At 46.9% G+C, this 26873-nt stretch overlaps 1 protein-coding gene across 5 annotated transcripts in view; it reads left to right on the forward strand.

Moving 5' to 3' along the window:
- LOC140721376 (NACHT, LRR and PYD domains-containing protein 12-like) overlaps positions 1–18029 on the forward strand; it is a 71638-nt gene extending 53609 nt beyond the window's left edge. For all 5 annotated transcript variants that reach the window (XM_073036218.1, XM_073036217.1, XM_073036219.1 and 2 more), the window contains 14 exons: positions 1262–1428; positions 2320–2491; positions 2591–2641; positions 10696–12433; positions 13449–13535; positions 13690–13860; positions 14016–14186; positions 14342–14512; positions 14668–14838; positions 14993–15163; positions 15319–15489; positions 15645–15815; positions 15971–16138; positions 17284–18029. In XM_073036218.1, coding sequence (XP_072892319.1) covers positions 1262–1428; positions 2320–2491; positions 2591–2641; positions 10696–12433; positions 13449–13535; positions 13690–13860; positions 14016–14186; positions 14342–14512; positions 14668–14838; positions 14993–15163; positions 15319–15489; positions 15645–15815; positions 15971–16138; positions 17284–17371 — 3668 coding nt within the window. In that variant the 3' untranslated portion in view covers positions 17372–18029. The remainder of the gene's footprint in view (positions 1–1261; positions 1429–2319; positions 2492–2590; positions 2642–10695; positions 12434–13448; positions 13536–13689; positions 13861–14015; positions 14187–14341; positions 14513–14667; positions 14839–14992; positions 15164–15318; positions 15490–15644; positions 15816–15970; positions 16139–17283) is intronic.
- Positions 18030–26873: the final 8844 nt, after the last annotated feature.

Raw genomic sequence — 26873 nt, forward strand, 5'->3', positions numbered from 1 at the left:
CTACCCTTTTACTCTTAATATACTTATAGAAGACCTTCGGGTTTACTTTCACATTATCTGCCAAAGCAATTTTCTTCTACAATTTCTCTTCTAAATTTGATCAATCCTTTCAAAGTTCCCCTGTCACAAATTTTAAATAGTCGAGCATTACTGAAGTCAGACTAACCAGAATACTGCTCCTAATTTTCGCTCTTACTTTGACTTAGCTAATGTTAAGTATCTCAAACCATTCAAATTGTCTCGGTTTATCTCTGTTCTGTCAGGTTTCTGAGGCACCATTTGCCCGTTGAAGACAAATTTCTGAAGTAGGGAAGCGCAGGTGTAATTACTGAGCACTGAGAATTAGACCTTGCGAACGACTCAATCATAACATACCAATTTCTCTACTCAACAGAGACGAAAAACATCTACAGATTCCGGTAATCAAAGCAATGCACACAAAATGTTGCAGGAATTCAGCAGGTCAGGCAGCGGCTATGGGAAAGAGTAAAGTATCGACATTTCGGGAAGAGTCCCGGCCTATAATATTGGCTGTATACACATTTCCTTAGTTGCTGACTGCCTGCTGAAAACTTCCAGTATTTTGAGTATCTTCTCAACATTTGGATTTATAACATCCAATGTATCAAAGCTTTCTTTACAACCCTATCGCCACGTGACACTACCTTCAATTAATTAAATCCTTTGGGTTGTATCTACTTTCCTAAATGCACTCTTCAGTGCCCTGACTATCGCTGTGTAATTCCTGACTTGTCCTTTCAAATTGTAACACATTAGTCAGATTCAATTTATTGTCATTTATAAACCACAAATAAAATGCAGTTAAAAAATGAGACAACGTTCTCCGGAATGATATCACGAAAAAGCACAAAACAGACACAAGAAAAACCACATAACGTTTGGTAATCCCCAATCCAGAGTCCAGAGAGGCTGCTGCGTATCGATATCGCGCTACCGGCTTAGCACGTTCCCCAACCGACAAACCTAAAGCTACAAGACATACACAAAACCACATAGTTACATATAGTTATAGTTAACATATAGTTTCAACAGCGCAAAGCAATACCATAATCTGATAAAGAGCAGTCCATGTATGGTTTAAAAGAAAGTCTCAAGGTTCCGACAGCCCATCATCTCACGCAGACGGTAGAAGGAAGAAAAACTCTTTGTGCCATGAAACTCCACCTTTAGGCTCCAGAGAGAGAATTGCTGCCTAATAGGTGTTCGGTAATGTCTTTAATTTTTCCATTTTCCGTCACAGGCCCGAGCTCAGTGATCACCGAGCTCCTGGCAAGCTGGGACGATTTCCAGCTGCTGCAGCTGACGGACTTCTACCGGGACAGGCTGGAGCAGGCGATGGAAGGAGGGGTGCACGGAGTGAGCCTGGCGTTAACGGCCGAGTATCAGTTCAGTGGAGAGGAACATCGGGTGAGTGGGAGAGAGAATGGGTTTAAATTTTCACACATCACAGGACTAATGGGTGTCAGGAATCTCACTCATCAGATAATAAATCATAAAAATAAATCGGAAATAAATATATATAATTCTTAAAACTGTGAATCTGAAGGAATTATTGAAAGAGTTGTAAATGCCCCCAGTGGCAGCTGAATGTTCAGAGTGAGAGGATCAGGTAACAGTTGAATGAGGTTGCAAGAAATGTGTTTAAATGGAAATATGAAAGGAACTTTTATTTTGGGAAGACTGTACAGCGTGAACCAGAGCATCATCTGTGGTTGCCACAGGATCTCGAGTGAGTTCTGTTCTGGATGGAGATGATTCCTTTACAATCTGTAACTATAAACAGTGTGGATCGGGGAATACTGCCATGTTGTAATGTGTAATCACTGAATAAATCTCCACTGGAAAAGGCAAAGGAAAGACATCAGGTTTCAGCTGGGAATCCGCTGTCATGTTGGACACTGGCGGACTGAGGAGATGAACCACATTATCTTTTCTGAAACTTCTCCGAGACTGCTCACTCTGTTATTAAAACACTCCTGACTTCTTTCCTCATCTGTGATCATTGTTTTCTGTTTTCTGTTCTGCACAGTCAAATCTGATGAGGAATTATTTATGGTTTTGGAGCCACGTCAATGAAGCGGTCACAGACCAGCCAGGATCTCATTGACTGGTGGACCAGGTTCACGGTGAATGTCCCTCCGTGTGCTCTGCACTCAGAATGTACAGTCCATGTCCAGACAGGATCAGCACCCGTCCGGGTGACTGCTCAGTGTGATCCCGTTACAGAGCACATCATTTATTTCTCAATCTCTCTGTGAATCTGTCAGTCCCCAATATGTTCACTGTTACTCTTCACAGAAAATCTCTGATCTTGCTGATAAGGGAGAGCGGGCGGACAGTTCTAAACTCCTCCTGAGCCTGGTGATGGAGAAGGGCTCCCACGCCCGGAGGGTGATGTGGGAAACCTTTGTGAAAATGCGGATTGGTGTCCCAAAGTTGGACAAAATACTGAAGGAAATACAGGAACGTGGTGAGATAATATCACAAATTAATTTAATTTTGGATTTAAGTACTAGCCACTTTATAATTTTATACATTTCAATTCTTCAAATTGTTTAAATCCGAACAGGTTGTGTTCCGGTTTATCAACCCATCCCGAAGATTCCCAGAGAACTGAAAGGTACGTGAAGAAACGGCTGTTTCCAGTAAATGTTAGTAACATGTAGGGCCATATCGTTGTTGAGCTGCGGGGATTTGATCAAGTAAATGGTGGCACTGCAACACAATGCAGATTCAGACACATCAGAAGTGTTTGCTGGAGGGAGAGTTTTCACAGGACAGTATGAGGAACAGCCCAGAGAGTTGGGGAGTTTTCTGAAAGTCTTCCTGCAATGACAGGTCCTTCCACCGGGGTCAGAATGGAGTAGAGGGCGATCTGTTGTAGTGAAATTCTCGGAAATTTCTTCACTCCGAAAGATGAAATCCGTTCCATACAGCCACCCAACCCCTGGATCATTTTTCCAAATTTCTTCAGATAATAGAGGAAATTATTTTTAGAATTCGGAGTTCATTGAGTTTGTCGTCATGGAATAACAATGACAGCATCCATTTAATGAGAAAATCAGGTAACATCCCAACTGGTCTGATCAACCCCAATGCATCTTATGAACCCCATTCTGTTCACATCTGCACTCCCTTAGGGCAAACACTGCTACAGTTATCCAGTTTAGTTTCCAACTCAATTATCCTGGGAAGTCCATCAGGAAACAGTGTCAGTCAGGCTGACATGGGGAAAAATCCTCAGCTCAGTCCACAGAAGCTGAAATTCATGTGTGTCTGTGTAAAGTTCTCGTACAGGTGTAAAAACTCTGAACTAAACTCCCAGGTAAATCATAGTCAATGAAGGAACGATTGTAGTAAGATTAACCATTTACTGTTCACCTTTCCACATCAACCTATGGTGAAAACTGTTGATAAAAGAAAACAAAATATCTGCAGTATTTGATTCCTTCTTGGCATCACATTTACATCATAAATACTTGTAAAAGTAAAACTACAACAAACTATATTACATTGAAGTACAACATGCAGTCAGAATCTACCTACGCCATCAACTGCTTTAAATATACTTCAACACAAACTATCCAGCAACGCTTTCAATAGCACAGGAAAATAAACCGTCATTACTTTTAACAGAATCAGCGTTAGCATTTTTACTTCACATATCGATTATCTTATAAACTTACGGCGTTGCTACTATGATGTTTCTTAATGCGTAGAAATGGAACTTTTTCGCGCTGATCCTGCACACACAAGCCCCCTCCTTCCCATTTCTCCAAACCGGTATTTTCCCACAAGACGCGCCGAAACCGGGTGTGACATCATCGCATGCCGCGATACATCGCAGCAACGAATTTACTTTCAACAACCTTAACTCTAGAAAATAATTACAAGCAAATTACTAAAGCGAAAATGTAATAAAGCTAAGCAAATACCTTAAGGGCAACACAGTCTGTGTTGTGTGATGGACACTGCGGAAGGGTGAGAGATGGGAATTAGGACAGGGAAACCGAGCATTGTGAGATTGCAGCAATTTGCCTGCAAACCTGTTCTTCACTGCTGTTCATGTTGTTTGTTGAGGGAACGGACACGGCAGTGAAATTCCCACTTCCATTTCTTAATACAAAACAGATTTTCTTCCTGATTTTTGAAGAACACAATTTCTACCGCTGTCACATTTTTAAAGTAATTATTTGAACAATCAATGTTTTCCTATGCTCTCTATCTCACCCAATACATTGAATGGAGAGCCCACATACTCCCAGCAGGGTCCTGAGCCTGTGACAGCCCACACACTCCCAGCAGGGTCCTGAGCCTGTGAGAGCCCACACACTCCCAGCAGGGTCCTGAGCCTGTGAGACCCCACACACCCCTGACAGGGTCCCGACACACTGTGAGACCCCACACACCCCCAACAGGGTCCTGACACACTGTGAGACCCCACACACCCCTGACAGGATCCTGACACACTGTGAGACCCCACACACCCCTGACAGGGTCCCGACACACTGTGACACCCCACACACCCCTGACAGGGTCCTGACACACCGTGACACCCCACACACCCCTGACAGGGTCCCGACACACTGTGACACCCCCCAAACCCCTGACAGGGTCCTGACACACTGTGAGACCCCACACACCCCTGACAGGGTCCTGACACACTGTGATACCCCACACACCCCTGACAGTTTCCTGACACACTGTGACACCCCACACACCCCTGACAGGGTCCCGACACACTGTGACACCCCCCAAACCCCTGACAGGGTCCTGACACACTGTGACACCCCACACACCCCTGACAGAGTCCTGACACACTGTGAGACCCCACACACCCCTGACAGGGTCCTGACACACTGTGAGACCCCACACACTCCTGACAGGGTCCTGACACACTGTGAGACCCCACACACCCCTGACAGGATCCTGACACACTGTGAGACCCCACACACCCCTGACAGGGTCCCGACACACTGTGACACCCCCCAAACCCCTGACAGGGTCCTGACACACTGTGAGACCCCACACACCCCTGACAGGGTCCTGACACACTGTGAGACTCCACACACCCCTGACAGGGTCCTGACACACTGTGACACCCCACACACCCCTGACAGGGTCCCGACACACTGTGACACCCCACAAACCCCTGACAGGGTCCTGACACACTGTGAGACCCCACACACCCCTGACAGGGTCCTGACACACTGTGATACCCCACACACTCCTGACAGGGTCCTGACACACTGTGACACCCCACACACCCCTGACAGGGTCCCGACACACTGTGACACCCCACAAACCCCTGATAGGGTCCTGACACACTGTGAGACCCCACACACCCCTGACAGGGTCCTGACACACTGTGACACCCCACACACCCCTGACAGGGTCCTGACACATTGTGAGACCTCACATACCCCTGACAGGGTCCTGAAACACTATGACACCCCACATACCCCTGACAGGGTCCTGACACACTGTGAGACCCCACACACCCCTAACAGGGTCCTGACACACTGTGAGACCCCACACACCCCTGACAGGGTCCTGACACACTGTGAGACACCACACACCACTGACAGGGTCCTGACACACTGTGAGATCCCACAGACCCCTGGCAGGGTCCTGACACACTGTGAGACCCCACACACCCCTGACAGGGTCCTGACACACTGTGAGACCCCACACACCCCTGACAGGGTCCTGACGCACTGTGAGACCCCACACACCCCTGACAGGGTCCTGACACACTGTGAGACCCCACACACCCCTGACAGGGTCCTGACACACTGTGAGACACCACACACCACTGGCAGGTTCTTGACACACTGTGAGACTGTACACACCCCTGACAGGGTCTTGACACACTGTGAGATCCGACACACCCCTGACAGGGTCCTAACAAACTGAGAAAGCACGCAACGCGACAGGATCCTGACACATTATGAGACAGCACACATCCCTAGGAGGGTCCTGGTACACCGTGAGACCCCACACAACGCGACAGGGTCTTGACACACTGAGGCCCCACACATCCCTGGTAGAGTCCTGACATGCTGAGATCCTACACACTCCTGACTGGCCCCGTCAAACTCTGTGAAATCCTGGACACACTTGGCAGACTTCCTAACATACTTTTACAGGTCCTTTCAAAAGTTTGTATTCAGCTGTAGTGTAGATGCAATTAACTGTTCTCACACTTCATCCTGACCCTATCTTGCATTGATATCTGTCTTCGCATAATTCAGGACCTCAATACTCGGGGCTTCGCCATCCATTTCCATAACTGAGACAGATAGTCTCTAAATCCAGAATGCTCTCCACTGACACTCCAAACAGTCGCCCAGCTACTGCGTAGTCGGGACGAAGGAAGCTACAGTCTAGGCTAATAAACATCATTGTAAGGCCGGCAGGGCCGGATGAATGGACATGATGGGATGGTTGGGTCTGAAGTGTTTAGTTCATTGGAAAGAGTGTTGTGGGTCAGGTAGTTGGACCTTGAGAGTGGATCAGCACATGCAAGTGTGATGCTGTTGCCCTTATGAAGACTTGGTTGAGAGAGACAGAATTGGCAGCTCTATATTCCGGAGTTCCGATATTTCAGATTAGAGAAGGGAGGTAATATATTTAGAGAGATCTATTAACTGATCTGGGGAATTTCACAGCTGCACTCACAGAGGACATACTGAGAAGTTCAAGCACTGAGGCAATATGGGGAGAGCACAACAATAAGACAGATGCAACCACTGATGGGTTTTTACTAAACATCCCCCAGTGGACATCAGGAGATAGAGGATCTGATATGTAGGCAAATTCTGGAACGATTTAAAAGCAACAAGTTAGTTGTAGAAGGTAATTTTAACTTCCCCTGTGTGCTGATGACCTTACATTCTCTGACCCGTGTTTTCTTACTGCAAGAGTATTTGAGGGCTTTCCAATGTGGAATGTGTTCTGGGAACAATGTGCGTAATGTCCGAACTAGAGAAGAGGCCATCCTGCACCTGGCATTAGGATGTAAACTTACAAGATACTCAGGTGTCAGTGGGAGAGCCTTTGGGAAAAGTGAACACAACTGCTGTTCTCAGATGGTTATGAATAAGGAGAGGTCTACAGTTTATGCGACATTGGGTGTGGGAAATTTAACTTGGGGAAGGCAGATTAAGTGGCAAAGGATTAGACTGGGAGCAGTTATTTTTGGGAAAATCCCCGTCTGGCATGTGGGGTCAATTAAATATCAACTGATCAGAATTGGGACTGGGATTAAAGTAGATTAAAGTCAACAATGGCAGCACCTGTGGATCTTGATGAGAGATGTTATAAATTTAGTCTGAAGGGGAAAGGTAAGGTTTATGACACTGAAATGAGGCACTGAGTTGCGGAGAGTGAAGAGGCATGTCAAAGAATCCATTAGGATATAGATAAGTTGTAGATGTGATTGGGGAAATATCAGATGGAGTTTAATCCAGAGAAGTGTGAGTTGTTGAAATTCAGGAGATCAAACATGTGGGGGAATATAGAGTAACGGTCATGACCCTGACATCACTCATGTCTGGAGGGATTTGATGTCCATGTCCATAACGCCCTGAATGTGAATATTTATGTCACAACTGTATAAAACTTTGTTTTGGCTGCATTTGGGGTATTGGTGCAATTCTGACCCGCATTAAAGGAAAGCTGTGAAGGTCTCAGGGGGTTCTGAAGCGACTTGCCACTCACATCACAGATTAGAGAGCATCAACTTAAGTAGACAAACAGATTATTTTATATGAAATATAAAGGTTTGAGGGAGATAATATATTGTGTTATAAAATTGAGAGGTGAAGATAAAGTGTTTCTGTTGTAGGTATATTAGATAGAGGTTATCCATTTGGAATGAGATGGGTGCCTGCAATATGTTTTCGAGGGTGGAGATGCAGAGCGATGTTAGAGATTTAGGCAAGTACATTAACAGTCAGGGAATGGGGGGATTAATTACCACCGGAGGCGGGCGGAATGAGTTTGATGTTGCATCATGCTGGCACCAATGTTGTGGGCCGAACGGTTACTCCTGTGCTGTTATATGTTCCATGCAGGTTCTGTGACAACTGAAATCCTGAACCACCTGCTATTGAAATTCCTCGGTCTCTGCTCTCTTCACCACCCGACCTGTAATCAGCATGGTTTTCAAACTTGTATTTAAAGTCACAGACCAGTGGCATCTCCCCTTTCTCCCCTTTCCACAGACATTGTCTGACCTGTATTCACATCCACACTCCCGTCCTTCTACAGCTGTGCTGCAGAGGGCAGGCCAACATGCTGCATAACTGTGGCGGACTGGAAGGCTCTACAACGGGTAGTCAAAACTGCCCAACGCATCACCAGCCTACTTTCCATCCGGGACGTATCAAGTCAAGTCAAGTCACTTTTATTGTCATTTCTACCATAACTGCTGGTACAGTACATAGTAAAAATGAGACGATGTTTTTCAGGACCATGGTTTACATGACACAGTACAAAAACTAGACTGAACTATGTAATAATTTAAAAAAAACACAGAGAAAGCTATACTAGACTAGAGACCTACACTGGACTGCATAAAGTGCGCAAAAACAGTTCCGGCATTACAATAAATAATAAACAGGACAGTAGGGCAAGGTGTCAATCCAGGCTTCGGGTATTGAGGAGCCTGACGGCTTGGGGGAAGAAACTGTTACATAGTCTGGTTGTGAGAGCCTGAATGCTTTTGAGCCTTTTCCCAAACGGCAGGACGGAGAAGAGATTATATGAGGTGTCCATGGGGTCGTTCATAATGCTATTTCCTTTGTGGATGCAGCGTGTAATGTAAATGTCCGTTATGGCGGGAAGAGAGACCCCGATGATCTTCTCAGCTGACCTCACTATCCGCTGCAGGGTCTTGCGATCCGAGATGGTGCAATTTCTGAACCAGGCAGTGATGCAGCTGCTCAGGATGCTCTCAATACAACCCCTGTAGAATGTGATGAGGATAGGGGTGGGAGATGGACTTTCCTCAGCCTTCGCAGAAAGTAGAGACACTGCTGGGCTTTCTTTGCTATTGAGCTGGTGTTGAGTGACCAGGTGAGATTCTCCGTCAGGTGAACACCAAGAAATTTGGTGCTGTTAACGATCTCTACCGAGGAGCCGTCGATGTTAAGTGGGAATGGTCGCTCTGTGCCCTCCTGAAGTCACCAACCATCTCTTTTGTTTTGTTGACATTCAGAGACAGGTTGTTGGCTCTGCACCAGTCCGTTAGCCACTGCACCTCCTCTCTGGAAGCTGACTTGTCATTCTTGCTGATGAGACCCACCACGGTCGTGTCATCAGTGAACTTGATTATGTGGTTCGAGCTGTGCGTTGCAGCACAGTCATGGGTCAGCAGAGTGAACAGCAGTGGACTGAGCACACAGCCCTGGGGGCCCCCTCAGTGTGATGGTGTTGGAGATGCTGCTGCCGATCCAGACTGACTGAGCTCTCCCAGTCAGGAAGTCTAGGATCCAGTTGCAGTGGGAGGTGTTCAGGTCCAGTAGGCTCAGCTTTCCAATCAGTTTCTGAGGGATGATTGCTGAACTGAAGTCTATGAACAGCATTCGAACGTATGTGTCTTTTTTGTCCAGGTGGGTTAGGGTCAGCTGGAGGGTGGTGGCAATGGCGTCATCTGTTGAGTGGTTTGGATGGTACAGAAAAGCTCCGGAAAAGAAACAGCAGCATCAGGAAGGATCCCACCTATCCTGCCTGTGGGCTATTTGCCCCTCTCCCATGAGGGAGGAAGCTACGTAGCATCCACAGCAGGACCACCAGACTCAAAATCAGTTACTTTCCTCAAGCAGTAAGACTGATCAACATCTCCAATGACTAAGCCACCCCTCCACAACTAACAGCCCCCACCCCACCACCAGCATGGTTTGAACATTTTCTGTGAGACCCACCTGAGGTCAAGTGGCTCCTATTTATATTTATATTTATATATCTATATATTTAAATTTATTGTGTTTTCCATTACGTTTTTTTTTGCTACATCAGTTACAGAATTTCCTTCTCCTTTACACTTGTCTATCTTGAATCATAAATCTGTTGAGTATTTACAGCACATACTCTTTCAGAGACACGAGACTGCAGATCTGCTGTCTCAAACCATTTTCTGGAGGAACTCAGTGAGCTAAACAGCATCTGTGATGATGGAAGAGGGGAGGGGGAACTGTCTGCGTTTTGTGTCAAATTGTTGACTGTCCCAACCACCTGTCTACAAACCTAATTCTTGGTATTTTGAATCAGTGATGGTGGGAGTGGGAGCTGTGATACTCCGACATGTTCCTTTGACAGAGTGCCCACTACCCTTTTCTCCATCTCTATATGCTACGCAAACACTAGGCTTTCAAAGTTCTTCCGCAAGAACAATGATGGTTGTGGCAGGAGTGGGAGTTTGTCCAGTACAGGACAGTCAGGGGTCAGTAAACTACCAGGGTAATGCTCTCCTTCACAGCACAATTAATGTGGAAATGTGATGATCTGGTGTTTATCTAGACCACGCCTCCCTCACTTTTACTTTACTGTATGTACATCCGTTGATGAATTCAATTAATGAAATAGCTTTGATCTAACTCTTCTGTACCTAAATATTGATTTCTGAGATAAGGCATCTAACAGTTTGTTCACTGTCTCTCCCCATTGAAGATGTTCACCAGAAACACAAGGAGACTCTGCGGGCACAAACTGAAACACTGAGATTGAACACAATCCTGATGAGGGAGAAGGTGAAGGTTTTCCAGCTGCTTGATCGATACGCTGAGCTCACGGTCATTTCTACTGTTCGAGATCGGACACTGGTGGAACATGAGCTGCTGGCAAGAGGCAGAGACCACGAAGAGTGGACAGAAGAACATCTCTGCAGAGAGCTGGAGAAACTCCGAAACGATCAGTTGTTCCACAGCAGCTCTTTACCGAGTAACTCCACATCTGGGAGTTCAGCAGCAGTGGCCGGGGTCCCGGGGATCGGGAAAACAACAATGGTACAAAAGATTGTTTATGACTGGGCCACGGGGAAAATATACCAACAGTTCCAGTTTGTCTTCAGTTTCAAATTCCGTGACTTAAACTCCATTAACTGCAGAATAAACCTGAAGGAACTGATTCTGGATCAGTATCCTTACTTTGGGAATATTCTGAGAGAGGTCTGGAAGAACCCAGAGGGATTGCTGTTTATATTCGATGGTTTGGATGAATTCAAGCACAGAATCGATTTTGCTGACAGTCAGAGAGGCACGGAACCTCCGTCCACATGCACAGATCCTGAATTCAAGTGCAAGGTGTCTGACATTGTGTACAGTTTAATCCAGCACAAGCTGCTCCCAGGGTGTTCAGTGCTGGTGACCACCCGTCCCACTGGGTTACATTTATTGCAAAAGGCAGACATCAGTGTCTGGGCTGAAATCCTGGGATTTGTTGGTGAGGAACGGAAGGAATATTTCATCAGGTACTTTGAAGATCAGACAGTGGCAGAAGCTGTTTTCAAACACGTGAAGGAGAACGAGATCCTGTACACCATGAGCTACAACCCCTCCTACTGCTGGATCCTCGCACTGGCACTGGGCCCCTTCTTCAAACAAAGAGTCAGGGACCCGCAGCGAGTTCCCAAGACCATCACCCAACTGTACTCCTACTATATTTACAACATCCTGAAAAACCACGGCCGTGAGATTGAGAACCCCCGTGACGTGTTGCTCAGGGTTGGTCAGATGGCCTTCAGAGGAGTGTCCGATCAGAAGATTGTGTTTACAGATGGAGATTTGATCAACTACAACCTGCAGCCTTCCCAGTTCCTGTCCGGGTTCCTGATGGAGCTTTTGGAGAGAGAGGATTGTGCCCGGAGCGTGGTGTACACATTCCCACACCTCACCATCCAAGAGTTTGTAGCTGCAGTCGCACAATTCCTGAATCCACATCCCGGGGATATCCTGAAATTTCTCACTGAAGCCCACAACATGACAGATGGGCGATTTGAGGTATTTCTCCGTTTTGTTGCTGGTCTCTCCTCCCCAATGACAGCTCGGGGCCTGGAGGAGTTTCTGGGTCCATTTCCCAATGAAACAACCTGCCGGGTGATTGACTGGGTGAAAGAGGAGTTTAAACGCCAGAGTGGAAACACATGGAGTGAAGCTGGTAAAAGGAGCCTCCTGAACTCATTGCACTACCTGTTTGAGTCTCAGAATAGTGGACTGGCTCAGGCCGCACTGGGATCAGCAGAAACACTTTCATTCATTGGAATGACACTGACCCCGATTGACTGCAAGGTCCTGTCTCATGTCATCGGATTCTGTGATACAATAAAACACCTCGATCTGCAGGGCTGCCACATTCAGTGTGAAGGAATCCAGCGGCTGGGACCCGGGCTGCACAAGTGCCAGGAGTTGAGGTAACTTGATTTATTTCTCACTCTGAACTGTGAAACTGTTCCATTGTGTTGTTTCAATGTAAAGGAATTTCAGTAAATTTGTAGTAAATCAGATTGTGATGAATTGTGACAAATGCCCACGGGGTCAGTCAGTAACTCCCCAAGGACAGGAGGGTTCTGTTGTTCCTTGTGAAGGGATGTTGGAGACTTCATCAGATCAGTGAACAATGGCCATTGGTTTAATGACAGTAAATCACAGGAATGGCCGTGTTTCTCGCTGCCTGTGACACGTCCATTGACAATGTTCCTTCTCACTGTTAATGACACCCAGACTGACACTGACTGCAGCAGGTGGGTCAGAGATTCATACCCCCTTCCCGGTGAGGGACAAGAGACCATCAGCAGACTGTTGCAGTGTGAAGGAAAGAAATACCATTGTGAGATTCTTCTCCCCTGTCCTTCCCCGTGTGTGACTAAAGCCATCAGTCAACGTGTGTGACTGTGCTCACTACAAGATACCTAGACCCCATGGGCGCATCTCCTCTCCCGATTGTGAGCCTCATTTCAGAAATACCCCTGCAGTTCAATTGATTTCTGCATCACTCATCTTGTTGTATTGCATTTTCCCATCGGTATCCTCCACTTCCTCCTGCAGATTATTTTTTCCTGTCCCTTTTCCTGAGGGGGGGTCTCTTCTATTATCTCCAACATTTCCCCATTCACAAATCTTCATCATTGTGCGACTTCCTCCCACCTTCAACCCTGTCCTTCCGACGTTCTCACGTCAAGAAGAGTTTTCTAACCATCGGAGAGCGAGACAGAATATGTAGAGTTTACGGGTTCACACCGACAGAATAAATTACTGACATTCGGTGAATACCCTGGAGCTGGGCAGTGAGGGACATTGACAGTGATAGGAACTCTGATCAGTGATTTACTGAAGGGTATATGTTTCTTGAAATATCCGAGTGAGAGAAATTTCCTCAGACCCACGGTTTGAAACACTTTGTGCATCAATTTGTCTGTTTGTGTTTAGACTTGGGGAGAATAAACTGGGAGATTCAGGAGTGAAACTGGTGTCTGCGGCTCTGAGGTACCCGGAGTGTAAAATACAGAAACTGGGGTAAGTACCAGACTGTGGGAGATTGTGTTTATAGTCACTGGGTGTTTGTACTGAATATTAATGTGATCAGTAATTGTGTTACTGATAAACACTGGGGATTTGTACCGTCTCCTGTCTCTCTGTGTCCTTCACCCTCACTCTCTTTCATCTCCAGTCTGGGGAAAGTCGGTCTCACGGATTCTGGTGCCGAGAATCTCGCCTCTGCTCTCAGTACAAACCCATCACTGACGGAGCTGAACCTGAATGATAATAAACTGGGAGATTCAGGAGTGAAACTGGTGTCTGCGGCTCTGAGGAACCCAGAGTGTAAAATACAGAAACTGGGGTAAGTACCAGACTGTGGGAGATTGTGTTTACAGTCTCTGGGTGTCTGACAATGAACATTAATGTGATCAGTAATTGTGTAACTGATAAACACTGGGGAACTGTACCGTCTCCTGTCTCTCTGTGTCCTTCACCCTCACTGTCTCTCATCTGCAGGCTGGGGAAAGTCGGTCTCGCAGATTCTGGTGCCGAGGATCTCGCCTCCGCTCTCAGTACAAACTCATCACTGACGGAGCTGGACCTGAGTAATAATAAACTGGGAGATTCAGGAGTGAAACTGGTGTCTGCGGCTCTGAGGAACCCGGAGTGTAAAATACAGAAACTGTGGTAAGTACCAGACTGTGGGAGATTGTGTTTACAGTCACTGTGTGTCTGACACTGAACATTAATGTGATCAGTAGTTACGTTACTGATAAATACTGGGGAACTGTACTGTCTCCTGTCTCTCTGTGTCCTTCACCCTCACTCTCTCTCATCTCCAGGCTGAGGAAAGTCGGTCTCACAGATTCTGGTGCCAAGGCTCTCGCCTCCGCTCTCAGTACAAACTCATCACTGACGGTGCTGAACCTGAATGAAAATAAGCTGGGAGATTCAGGAGTGAAACTGGTGTCTGTGGCTCTGAGGAACCCGGAGTGTAAAATACAAAAACTGGAGTAAGTGCCAGACTATGGGAGATAGTGTTTACCGTCTCTGGGTGTCTGACAATGAACATTAATGTGATCAGTAATTGTGTAACTGATAAACACTGGGGAACTGTACCGTCTCCTGTCTCTCTGTGTCCTTCACCCTCACTGTCTCTCATCTGCAGGCTGGGGAAAGTCGGTCTCGCAGATTCTGGTGCCGAGGATCTCGCCTCCGCTCTCAGTACAAACTCATCACTGACGGAGCTGGACCTGAGTAATAATAAACTGGGAGATTCAGGAGTGAAACTGGTGTCTGCGGCTCTGAGGTACCCGGAGTGTAAAATACAGAAACTGGGGTAAGTACCAGACTGTGGGAGATTGTGTTTATAGTCACTGGGTGTTTGTACTGAATATTAATGTGATCAGTAATTGTGTTACTGATAAACACTGGGGATTTGTACCGTCTCCTGTCTCTCTGTGTCCTTCACCCTCACTCTCTTTCATCTCCAGTCTGGGGAAAGTCGGTCTCACGGATTCTGGTGCCGAGAATCTCGCCTCTGCTCTCAGTACAAACCCATCACTGACGGAGCTGAACCTGAATGATAATAAACTGGGAGATTCAGGAGTGAAACTGGTGTCTGCGGCTCTGAGGAACCCAGAGTGTAAAATACAGAAACTGGGGTAAGTACCAGACTGTGGGAGATTGTGTTTACAGTCTCTGGGTGTCTGACAATGAACATTAATGTGATCAGTAATTGTGTAACTGATAAACACTGGGGAACTGTACCGTCTCCTGTCTCTCTGTGTCCTTCACCCTCACTGTCTCTCATCTGCAGGCTGGGGAAAGTCGGTCTCGCAGATTCTGGTGCCGAGGATCTCGCCTCCGCTCTCAGTACAAACTCATCACTGACGGAGCTGGACCTGAGTAATAATAAACTGGGAGATTCAGGAGTGAAACTGGTGTCTGCGGCTCTGAGGAACCCGGAGTGTAAAATACAGAAACTGTGGTAAGTACCAGACTGTGGGAGATTGTGTTTACAGTCACTGTGTGTCTGACACTGAACATTAATGTGATCAGTAGTTACGTTACTGATAAATACTGGGGAACTGTACTGTCTCCTGTCTCTCTGTGTCCTTCACCCTCACTCTCTCTCATCTCCAGGCTGAGGAAAGTCGGTCTCACAGATTCTGGTGCCAAGGCTCTCGCCTCCGCTCTCAGTACAAACTCATCACTGACGGTGCTGAACCTGAATGAAAATAAGCTGGGAGATTCAGGAGTGAAACTGGTGTCTGTGGCTCTGAGGAACCCGGAGTGTAAAATACAAAAACTGGAGTAAGTGCCAGACTATGGGAGATAGTGTTTACCGTCACTGGGTGTCTGACACTGAACATTAATGTGATCAGTAATTGTGTTACTGATAAACACTGGGGATTTGTACCGTCTCCTGTCTCTCTGTGTCCTTCACCCTCACTCTCTCTCATCTCCAGGCTAAGGGATGTCGGTCTCACAGATTCTGGTGCTGCGGTTCTCTTCTCCGCTCTCAGTACTAAACCATCACTGACGGAACTGGACCTGGGATCAAACTCACTCACAGATCTATCTCTCCCCGCTCTCCATCTCATCACACTGCCTCACCTGAGCCTGCAGCAGATCAGGTGAGTGATGTGTTAATGTTCAATGTGATAAAATATCAGCGGATCAGCAGGTTTTCTGGTTTTTATTTGTCTGTGTGTTGTTACGTACCCCGTGACGTGTTAAAGAACCAGCCGAAATGGAAAACACATCGGAGTCTGGTATTGCTTATAAACTAATAGTGTTTATTAGTAACTATGCAATACAGTATTATAAATGCAAATATCTAAGCAGATCAGCAATGACATATATGTACATAGGTATGGAAATAGGAACAAAACTAGGCTGTTCCAAACCGAGGGGTGAATGGATATAGTCTTACGATGATGAAGAGAGTTTAGTTTAGTTTATGGTACTTTGTTGAGTAACGTTGGAGAGAGGGAGAGGTGAGAGGTGATGGCATCAATCTTCCCATTGTCTTCCATGGTCTTTCGAAATCCTGTTGTGGTCACCGACTATGACCATTGCACATACGACCGTTCTACAGTGATGTCATTATCACCCAGTTGAGGGTGGACACACAGATAATTCCCCACCGGTTGCACCTTTTCACACTGCTAGAGCCACTGATCGATTTCCCCGAATCAACCCTTTAAAAACTCCAACTTCCTGTGGGTACAGCAAAGCTCGTTCAGGGTCCGAAAATCTGTGTGTGTGTGTGTGTGTGTGTCTGTGTATCTGCGGACCTGGTTTTTATCTCCACAAGTTGGACACCAATTGTCCATCAACCTGCTCCGCCCTCCTCTCTCTGCAGGAACTTTTACAAGCGGGCAAGGGTCCTTGTGGAAAGGTAAACATCTTGCAGAGAAACCATAACATCAATCTTTTGAGCAGTCTCTCTCTCTCTCTCTCTCTCTCTCTCTCTCACACACACACACACACACACACACACACACACACACACACACACACACACACACACACACACACACACACACACACACACACACACACACACACACACACACACACACACACACACACACACACACCCCTGTCTCTCTGTAAGCCAGTCTCATTCTCTCGACAATTTAAAGTGATTGCCCACAGAAAATATGAACACTAGGGGTACATAACAGTGTGTTGTTGAAACATTAACCCCAGTCCTCTGTTTCAGACATTGTTGTGCAATCTGTTTATTTCATCTTTATTCTCCCATCTGTTTCAGTCTGGACGGGAATCGGTTCAGTCGGACCGGGAAGAAGGAACTGAGATCTCTGCAGGAACCCAGACCCGGACTGACAGTGATCGTGTGAACATCTCAATGTGTGAACAAACCCGCCTGTGGGATGCAGACATTTTGACTGATTTTCCGCCCTCTCCTTTTACTCCCGCCCTTACCTTTAATGCGGGCCAGGTTTAATTCGCAACCGTTCGAACAGAGCTGGCTCCAGTCTCGAGCACGGTGACATTGGAAGTGGCTCCGCAGTGACGTTTTCCACCTCCTGTCCAGCGGTGCTGCTTCTGCCGGATGTAAGGTTTCGAGACTCCCTCACGTGAGATCCCGGGGAAGTACACAGACAGGAATTACTCAGGGGCCGCAGTTCAGTTTGGGATACTAGTGTCCTGGGGTAGGATTATCCCGGGAGAGACTCTTTTTGATCACTTTGTTGAGGGCAGTACATTTAGTAGTCTGGCCGATATAATGATGTTAAATTGATAAATCCCTCGGCAGTGACCCTGGATCTGCAGCGATCCCGGACACGGCCCTGAAGTGTGATTCACAACCATGAAATGTGAAATGTGAGAAACGGGACTGATTATTCAAACTGTCACTCGTTGTCGCCAGTCAGTTAACTATGTGTGACTGTGAGTGAGTCGGGAGCAGCTTATATATTCTCGCAAGTTAGCAGCTCACTCGTTGTTTAATTTACATTTGTCATGATGAAATCAATAAACCACTGTACCTTCCTGTCCTAGTGTCGGACTTGAGTCTCATTAGTGTACTATCCCATCACACGCTCCCCCGGTCAGACACAGCGTGAAGCAACCCGGATCACAAGTAGAGTGAAGCTCCCTCCGCACAATCCAATCACACACCCACAGGGACAAACATAGGGAATTCCCTCCACACCATTCCATGGTACAATCCCAGGATCAGTCATTGAGAAAATCTCACGCCGGGTGTTACGTTGCAAAATTGTTATGTAAGACACAGAAGAGGCTCCCTCCACACGTCACATCACAAACTCACAGGGGCAGACATTGAGAGAATCTCCCACTGCACCATCCAACGTCACACTTCCTGGATCAGGCCCAGGGTGAAGCTTTCTCCACAACTTCCTATTGTGACACACCCCGGATCAGAATCTCTGCTCACCGCCCCATCAAACACTACATGGATTAGAAACAGTGAAGCTCTCTTGAAACTGTCCTCATATCACACACTCCCCAAATCAGACACAGAGTAAAGGTCTCTGAACATCGTCTCACATCAGACACAACATTAAGCTCCTTCTGCATCATCCCATCTCTCACTCGCAGGAGCAGTGGCAGATTGAAGCTCCTTCGACAGTGTTCCATCTCACACTCCCCTGATCTGACACAGATTGTAGCTCCCTCCACTAAATCCCATTACACACTTCCCAGATTAGAAATAGGGTGAAGCTCCCTCCACACCGTTCCACCACACACTCCCCAGATCAGACACAGAGTGAAGCTCACTACACAACGTCCCATCATGTACATCCCGGATTAGACACAGAGTGGGGCTACGTCCAAACTGTTGGGTCACACAATCACAGGGTGAGACACAGAGAATTCCCTCCACACCATCCCACGATAAACTCCCAGGGATAGATATTGAAAAAAATCTGACTTTGGGCCGTCCCATAACAAAATTCTTGTGTCAGACACAGAGTGAGGATCCCTCCACAGCATCACATCACACACTCACAGGGTCAGTCAATGAGATAATCTCCCTCCACACCATCTCATCCCTTCTGGCCTGCTCCTGTTCCTGTTGTATGTGTGTTTTAAGAGAAGGCCCTTCTTGGGCCTTCAGGATGTCCCAGCGGTGTCATGGTCCGGTCCGTGGATTCTTCATTCTAGTTATTTCCTTTTCTCCGTGTTCCGTTGGGTGCTTTGATTAAGGCACCTGAACTTCATTTCGTACCAGCGAAATAAAAGGCTCTGGGTTACAACGGTTATTGCTCTACTGTCACCGGAAGCCAGTCATCTCACTGTAGCCACTGCAGCTACGCTCATCCTTGGACCGCCGAGAATCGTGAACTCTAGTTGCTTTGGTGCCAGCGACTGCTTAGCGAATTCAGTTGTTTTCCTGTCCAGCTGAGTTGCCTGCCGTTTTGCCGCTGCTCCGAGTAAGGTACGAATTCTGTTGTTTGGCTGGCTGAGACTGCTGGTCGCTTGCAGTCACTCCGAGCAAGGATACAAATGGACTGTCGTTGAGTGGTTTTGTCTCCTCGTTGTCCAAGTCCTTGCCGCTGAGTGGGTCCGGCCGTCTGCTGCTTCTTTGAGTTGGGTATTCTCTCTCTTCGTTGTCAAAGTCCTTTCTAGCCCAGTAGGTCCGGCCGTTTGTCGCTTCTTTGAGTTGGGGATTCTTTATTTTCGTGGTCCAAGTCCATTCCTAATCCAAGCTCGTGGTCCGATTTCTGAGCGCAAGTCAAGATCTAAGTTCCGAGTCCAAGTCAAGATCCACGCTCTGATGGCAAGCCAAGATCCAAGCTCCGATTCCAAGCCAAGTCCAAGCTCTGAGTCCAAGCCAAGGTTCAACTTCCTGTCCAACCCAAGGTCCAAGTTCTGAGTCCAAGCCAAGGTCCAAATTCAGATTCAAGTTCCGAGTCCGAGTCAAGGTCCGAGTCCGAATCGATGTCCGGGTTCCGAGTCTGAGCCGAGGTCCAGGGTACGAGTCCAAGTCGAATCGGAGTCCAGGTTCCTATTCCAATTCGAGTCCAAGGCAAGTTCAAGTCCAGGTTCCAAGCCCACGTCCTCGTCCAGGTTTTACCAGTTTGTTATCCAAAGTTTACGTCCATGTTGACATTTTGTCCTCGCTCCCTGTCCTTCCTATTAACTATCAATAAACACTTCTGTTTATACTATCTCTGTGTCTGTGTCCTGAACTTGGGTCCTCTCCCAAAGTCCTCTTGTGACAAGTGGGTGTTGTAGGGACCACTCATTGGAGCCCAGTTGTTCACAAACTGTATCCACAATTTGGCTGAGGGACCAGATCAACATTTCCAAGTCTGTTATTGACACACGATGTATATTTGTATATTGATTATGACATAAATATATATTTCTATATTGTTAATAACATAAAACATATTTCAATGGGGGGCGCTAATCAGATAAGTGTAGTATAGACGTGTTTTTTTTTAGCTCATCATGGCTCACCAAACTTTACGAGTTAAAACTGCCTTTTCGAACGCTTGACTCTCAGTTTTTGTTGCAAGATCTCCGTAATTTGTTTCCCTTTTACGCCAGAAAAAGTGTAGCAGGAACATGTCCAGTAAAACGGCATGAGGCGGGAAGGGACCAAGTGAGCAAGAACCCTCCAGAAACGTTGTCAGCCGAAGAGGAAGACATAATTCCTCTTATTTGACAGAAAATGTTAAAGAAGCTCTTGCAGTCCTTCAATAAGCGGCTTGACAAGTTTGAGCACAGTTTCCAGAGTCTGTTGCCCGCTCAACAAGCGCTCACTGAGAGACTGTCGAACACCGAAAATCAGACCGCCGACCACGAGCAGCGAATCCACGTCGTGGAAACTTCAGTCGCCGAGCTGCAGCAAGAAAATACAAGGCTGCGGGCAAAGCTTTCAGATCTGGAAGGGAGATCCAGACGCAATAACATAAAGATTGTTGGCGTCCCAGAAGGTGAGGAGAAAGGGACGCCGACTGAATTTGTCGCTAACCTGATCCCCAAGCTGCTGGGGGATGATAACTTCAACAAGCCGGTCGTTATCGATAGAGCGCACCGCATACAACAGCCCGAACCACGGGAAGGCTCAAGGCCCCGTACGATAATTGCACGGGTGCATTACGCACAGGAGAAAGAAAAGATTCTGCGGCTCGGGGGGTAACACTCGATGGATTACGGAGGTCACCGAATCTTAATCTCCCCCGACTATACCGCGGAGGTGATGGAGCAACGGCGGAGTTTCCGTGAGGTGCTGCAACTGCTGAGAGAGAAGGAGGCTACGTTTCCCGGCCAGGCTCCATGTTCATCACCAAGGGCAAGTAAAAGTATTCAGCAACCCGTTTGAAGACAAGACTTTTGTAGACCAAAAACTTTGAAAGGCTATTTTCCAAATATCCAGTCCTGGAGGATCCTGCCCCTATCCATGATTGGACGGGTAAATGCGATCAAAATGGTGAGCATTCTATCATACAGGGGTATTGTATCGGGGCCCAAATGCAGGACACAGGCACTGAAGTCCCGGAACCAGGACGAGACGGAGCCAAAGGACGGGACGGGATGCAGTCTAGGCACGGGAAGCCGGGCCAGGACGAGGGACTGAGACCAAGGAGCCTGGGGTGGACTCCGAGCCCGAGACTGGACACGGACCCAGAACCTGGGACTTGCCTCGGACTCGAACACCCAAACCCAGGCGAGGACCAAGTCTTGAGGCTTGGCTAGAGGCTTGGGGTCTTGAGACTGGAGGCTGAAGGCTGTAGGCTCGGGTCGAGGCTGGAGGCTAGAGCCTGCAGGCTTGTAGCTTGGGGAATTCGGAGGCCGGAGCTAGGGGCAGACTAGGAACTGTACATCAGCATGGAGCCGGGACTTATCCTCCGACAAGGCGGGACTCATCTTTAACAGGACACTGACATGAGACGGGTCAGCACACAGATACAGAGCCGGGACTCATCTACCGACAACCGGGACTCATCTATAACTCCACACCAAGGTGGGTAGGACAGGAAGAGACAAACACCAAAGAACAACAGACAGTTCCATCTCTGCATCGGGGTAGCTCCGAGTAGCTGTTACGGCCGGCAGCCTTGGCTGGCTACGGAAGCAACCGGATCCCTATCTAGCTCGGAGTGGCTGACGGCCATCCTGCTGGCCCGGAAACCAGCTGAATCCATACCGCAATGACAGGTCCGACTACTACCAGCAAGGCTCCTAGAAGCTATGTTTATCCAACGCAGCCCCAAGAATGGCAAGAGTCCGTTCCAGCCTTCCAGCAGCCATCTATGCCAAGAGAATCTTGACAAGGCGACCCCCAAGTACACTCAATACCACAGCCACTTATATTTCCAGTTCCAATATGAGCCTCGGGTGCTTCTCGTTAAGTCCAACCGCAGCAAGGGACCGCCGGAAAACCCGGAGTCCGGAGTTCACGGACCGGACCACGAATTTCGGACTGAACCACCACACATACCCAGGTTTCTATACCTTTTTTAAACCTGCCTATATACTTAAATGCATCCTTTTTAAAGAAATTTGACTCTATCATATTGCTCTTTGTGTGGGGCTATAAATCACACAGGATACCTAAGGCTCACCTACACAAACCTCTTAAGAAGGGGGTTCTTGGTCTGCCAATTTTCAAACATTATTATTGGGCAGCTAACTCCTGGGCTCTTACACACTGGAAATGTGGAGGTGCTGAGACCGAAGAAAAACCTTCATGGCTACAGCTGGAAGCCTCTGTAGTTAAACATTCTTCACCTCCTGCTCTTCTGCTTTCCACTTCCGCTTCAACAGATAAGCTATTCCAACAAAACTTTACCTTAAAGAATTCTTTACGATTATTAAACCAGATTAAAGTGGCTCACCAAATTCCCAGTATTTCCATACACGCTCCCATTTATCAAAATCACTCATTTAAGAATGGACAAATAGATGGGGTGTTTGCAGTCTGGAGAGAGTGGGGTATCAAAACTTTCTTAGATCTGTACATCGATGGCCAATTTGCATCATTCACATAATTAAGCACGAAGTTTAACCTTCCAATTTATTTTTTTCTTTCGCTGTCTCCAAGTTAGACACTACGTTAAGGAAAAGTGCCCACACTTCGAGCCTATTTCCACCACACATCCCTTTCTTGAAAACCTTTTGCTCCCTCCAGACTCCAAACAGTTAATATCAAAATTTGTGAATTGTTTTACTCCTTTGGTTTCTACAGATTTTATTAGGGAAGCCTGGGCTAGGGACTTGAACTCAGAGATATCAGCGGAACTTTGGGAGGAGGCAATGTCCCGGGTTCACGGTTGTTCTATTAACGCTGCAGCTTAATCCAGTACAAGGTGATGCATAGATTGCATTATTCAAAAACAAAACTGAATCGCATCTTCCCATCTGTGTCTCCTGATTGCGACAAGTGCCGCTCTGCCGAGGGCTCACGAGCACATCTTTTCTGGTTTTGCCCTACATTATACAACTTTTGCACTGCAATTTTTGAGTGGCTCTCAGAAGCCTCTTCTAGAGACATTCAGCCGAATCACGACCTCGCCATCTTTGGATGCTCTGCACTGACTCTTGAGTTGCCGCACGACATGCAGATTGCTCTGCATCTAGGAATGGTGGTGACTAAGAAACTTATTCTTCTGACCCGGAAGTCTACTACTCCACCCACCTTTGCACACAGGCTCAAGGAGATGTTGTCTAATATACGAATGGAAAGACTGCGCCTGCTCAAACCCAGTACATAGAATATATTTGAGAGAATAAAGGGACCTTTCTTGGCTCAGTGCCATATTACCTCACATACATAGGGACCTTGACCTATCTAGTCTCATGAGTGGGTGTGGTGCCTAACCGGGTTCCTTTACTCATTTTATTTTACATTGCTTCCGTGATACCACTATTGTGTCAACTTTTTTTGAAAGTCAATTTATGTAATCTTGTAAATTGTCTGGCAGCCTTTTTGTTTTTTGTTGTTGATTTGTTTTGTCTGTGCTCCACCTGGAGCTACATCATCTTTGTATTGCTTTGTGTTTCTTCAATATGTTTTGTCTTTGTAAAACTGAAAATTCTAAATAAAGTGTTTTTTAAAAAAACAGCAACATTGCTCGATATTCAATGTGTTCTATACTTATTTTGTTTGTTTGGCGCAACCCTCGTTCGTTCCTAGCGCTAACATTTGGGATTATGTGTGTGGTTGTAGTCTACTCTATGTGATGCATTCGAGAGGTTACCTGGTGTTTCAGCCTCCTTAACGAAATGAACAAAGTTGCAGAGGACAACGGATGAGGTTGGTGCAGATCCTCGGGGAAGAGTGAGGGACATGAAGATCTGAAAATAGAGAGTTGTGTCCATCCATCAAGGGAAAATTTGGAGCGACACAGTTAATCAATGGACAACAGCTCGACCTCCTTCTTGACAGCAGAAGAGATGCTCGCTGGCCTCGTGGACCCTCAGTGCCGAATAGTTTTCAACATGAGTGTCAGGGGAGAATCATGCACCTCCTCCAGCTTCTCCTTGAACTTAGTCTGAATGACGAGGTAAAGAGCTCAGACGTTGCAGCATGTAGCACAGTTCATGGAAAATGAAGGTACCCGCAAACAATGTGGGACGACCGCTGCATGAACCACCCTGTTTCAGAGAGCCATCGCCCCATACAAGGCCCATGACAGGATGAAATTTCCCGAGGCGACCAGCAGTAAAATGAGGGATTACCTAGGGCTCCGCATCTCCTGGTCTCTGGACTCTGATCATTGTGGGGATCTCGGATGTCGCCGCGGACTCTACTGGCCACTAAGTTATTCGTGATAGTATAGGCATTAAGCAGGTTAAACAGCGAGAAATGGGATAACAGTTCAAAAGACGTAAAGAAAGGCATCGATTACTGTCCAGAATAGTGAACCCAGTAACTCCCACCTTTGCATGCAAGGCCACACTGTGTTATACATATATCTTGGACCATGAAGAACCGGAACACGTTATTTAGTGAAGACACACAGTTCAGAACCACAGTCGCCGCTCTCCCAGTGCAATACTTCACGCTTGGATCCTGAAACCAAATGGTCACAAATCGATCAGAGGTGAAAGCGACGGTGAAGCAAACAGAATAACCTGTGGCGGCCTGCAGTAAAAGGACGTGTATTCTGCACAGAGAAGCCTTCGGAATTTCCAGCAATATAACGCTGAAGAAAATGACCGCTCGGCCTGTCACTGACATGGCCGACTGATGACGGGTGACAGTTTTAGAGATTGTAGTCTTACCCCGCGATAGAAAGGCAATCGTCAGCAGTTCACCGTGAAAAGCACAATTACAGAAATTATACATAAAACTGAGAGCATGTATGTGCCAACGTTTGTTTAATCGTACCCAATATATCAGCTTCTATCATCATCTTCGGCAGCGCTTTCTCTCCACCTACCTCTCCTTGTATGGAAATACTATAACCACACACCCGCTATGTTTTCCCCCTCGTATTAGTAATTTAATCAGGGGAACAAAAGGCACAAGCGGTTGAGTCTATCTGTGCCTCGTACAATCGTGCATAACTCTATAATGTCACCTCTCATCCTGCGAAGAGATCAACCCAGGCTCTCTCCAGAGCTTTCCAAACCAGAACGAATCCATTTTTGCTTCGCGGCAGCAACGTATCTACCCAGATCAACAGCTCTTTTTTTTCCACCATTGCATCATTGAATAATCAATCTCAAGAGTTTAAACTTATCCATACAGAGATATGAAAAGTATTCGCCCCCTTGGAAGTTTCAATGTTTTATTGTTGTACAGCACCACATCGCAATGGATTTAATTTGGACTTTTTAACACTGATGAACAGAAAAAGTCTCGTCATGTCAAAGTGCAAACAGATCTCTACAACGTGATCTAAATTAATTACAAATGTAAAACACAAAATAATTGTTTGCGTGAGTATTCGCTCCCGTTAAAACGGCACACCGTATCATGACTGCTGCAGCCAGTTAGTTTCAGAACTGAAATAATTAGTTTACTGGCGATCGCCTCTGTGCAGTCAACGTGTTTAAATCGATTGTAGTAAAGATACACTTGTAATGATAAAACTACACCGTGAAGCCAAAAGAACACTCCAAGCACCTCCGCGGAAAGGTTATTGAACAGCACAAGTCAGGAGATGGACATAAGAAAACTTCCAAGTCACTGAATATCCCTTAGAGTAGAGTTAAATCAATCATCAGGAAGTGGAAGGGATCTGGCACAATTCTAAACCCCTTGAGCAGGCATTCCTCAAAAACTGAGTGATCTGTGCAAGAACGGGACTATTGAAGGAAGACCGCGAGGGACTTCTGACAACTCCGGACGACGTACAAGCTTCAATGGCTGAGATGGCAGAGGGTACCCATACAATAACTGTTGACTGGGTGGTTCACCAGTCGCAGCTTTATGGGAGATTGGCAAAGAGAAAGACACTGTTGAAAAGAAAAATCACCTGAAATCTCGGCCATAGCTGCCACAAGACATGTCGGACACTAAAGTCTGGGATCAGCCAGACTCAGGTATGGAGAGAGGAACTCAAGGGTAAGAGGGAGAAGAGGGAGACTCCAGTGCACAAGTGATCAGAGAAGGGATGGGAGAAGCGACATTGGGGCGGAAAGACACTGGGGAACGAGAGTGTGACTGGGGTAGGAGAAAGAGAGTGTGGTAGGGAGAGACTGGGGTTAAAGAGGGGTAGTGGGGTTCCCGAAGAGAGGGAGAGAGGGTAAGAGAGACTGGGAGAGAGGAAGACGAGGAGGGACGGGGAAAAGAACAGGTTAGGGATCACAGGAGAGTTAGTGACACTGGAGGGAGAGGGAGACACGGGGAGATAGAAAGAGTGAGAGAGACTGGGGGAGAGACTGGAGAATGAAAGAGACAGGAGGTGA

The sequence above is a fragment of the Hemitrygon akajei genome, unplaced genomic scaffold (genome assembly GCF_048418815.1).
Source record: "Hemitrygon akajei unplaced genomic scaffold, sHemAka1.3 Scf000054, whole genome shotgun sequence".
Lineage (NCBI taxonomy): Eukaryota > Metazoa > Chordata > Chondrichthyes > Myliobatiformes > Dasyatidae > Hemitrygon > Hemitrygon akajei.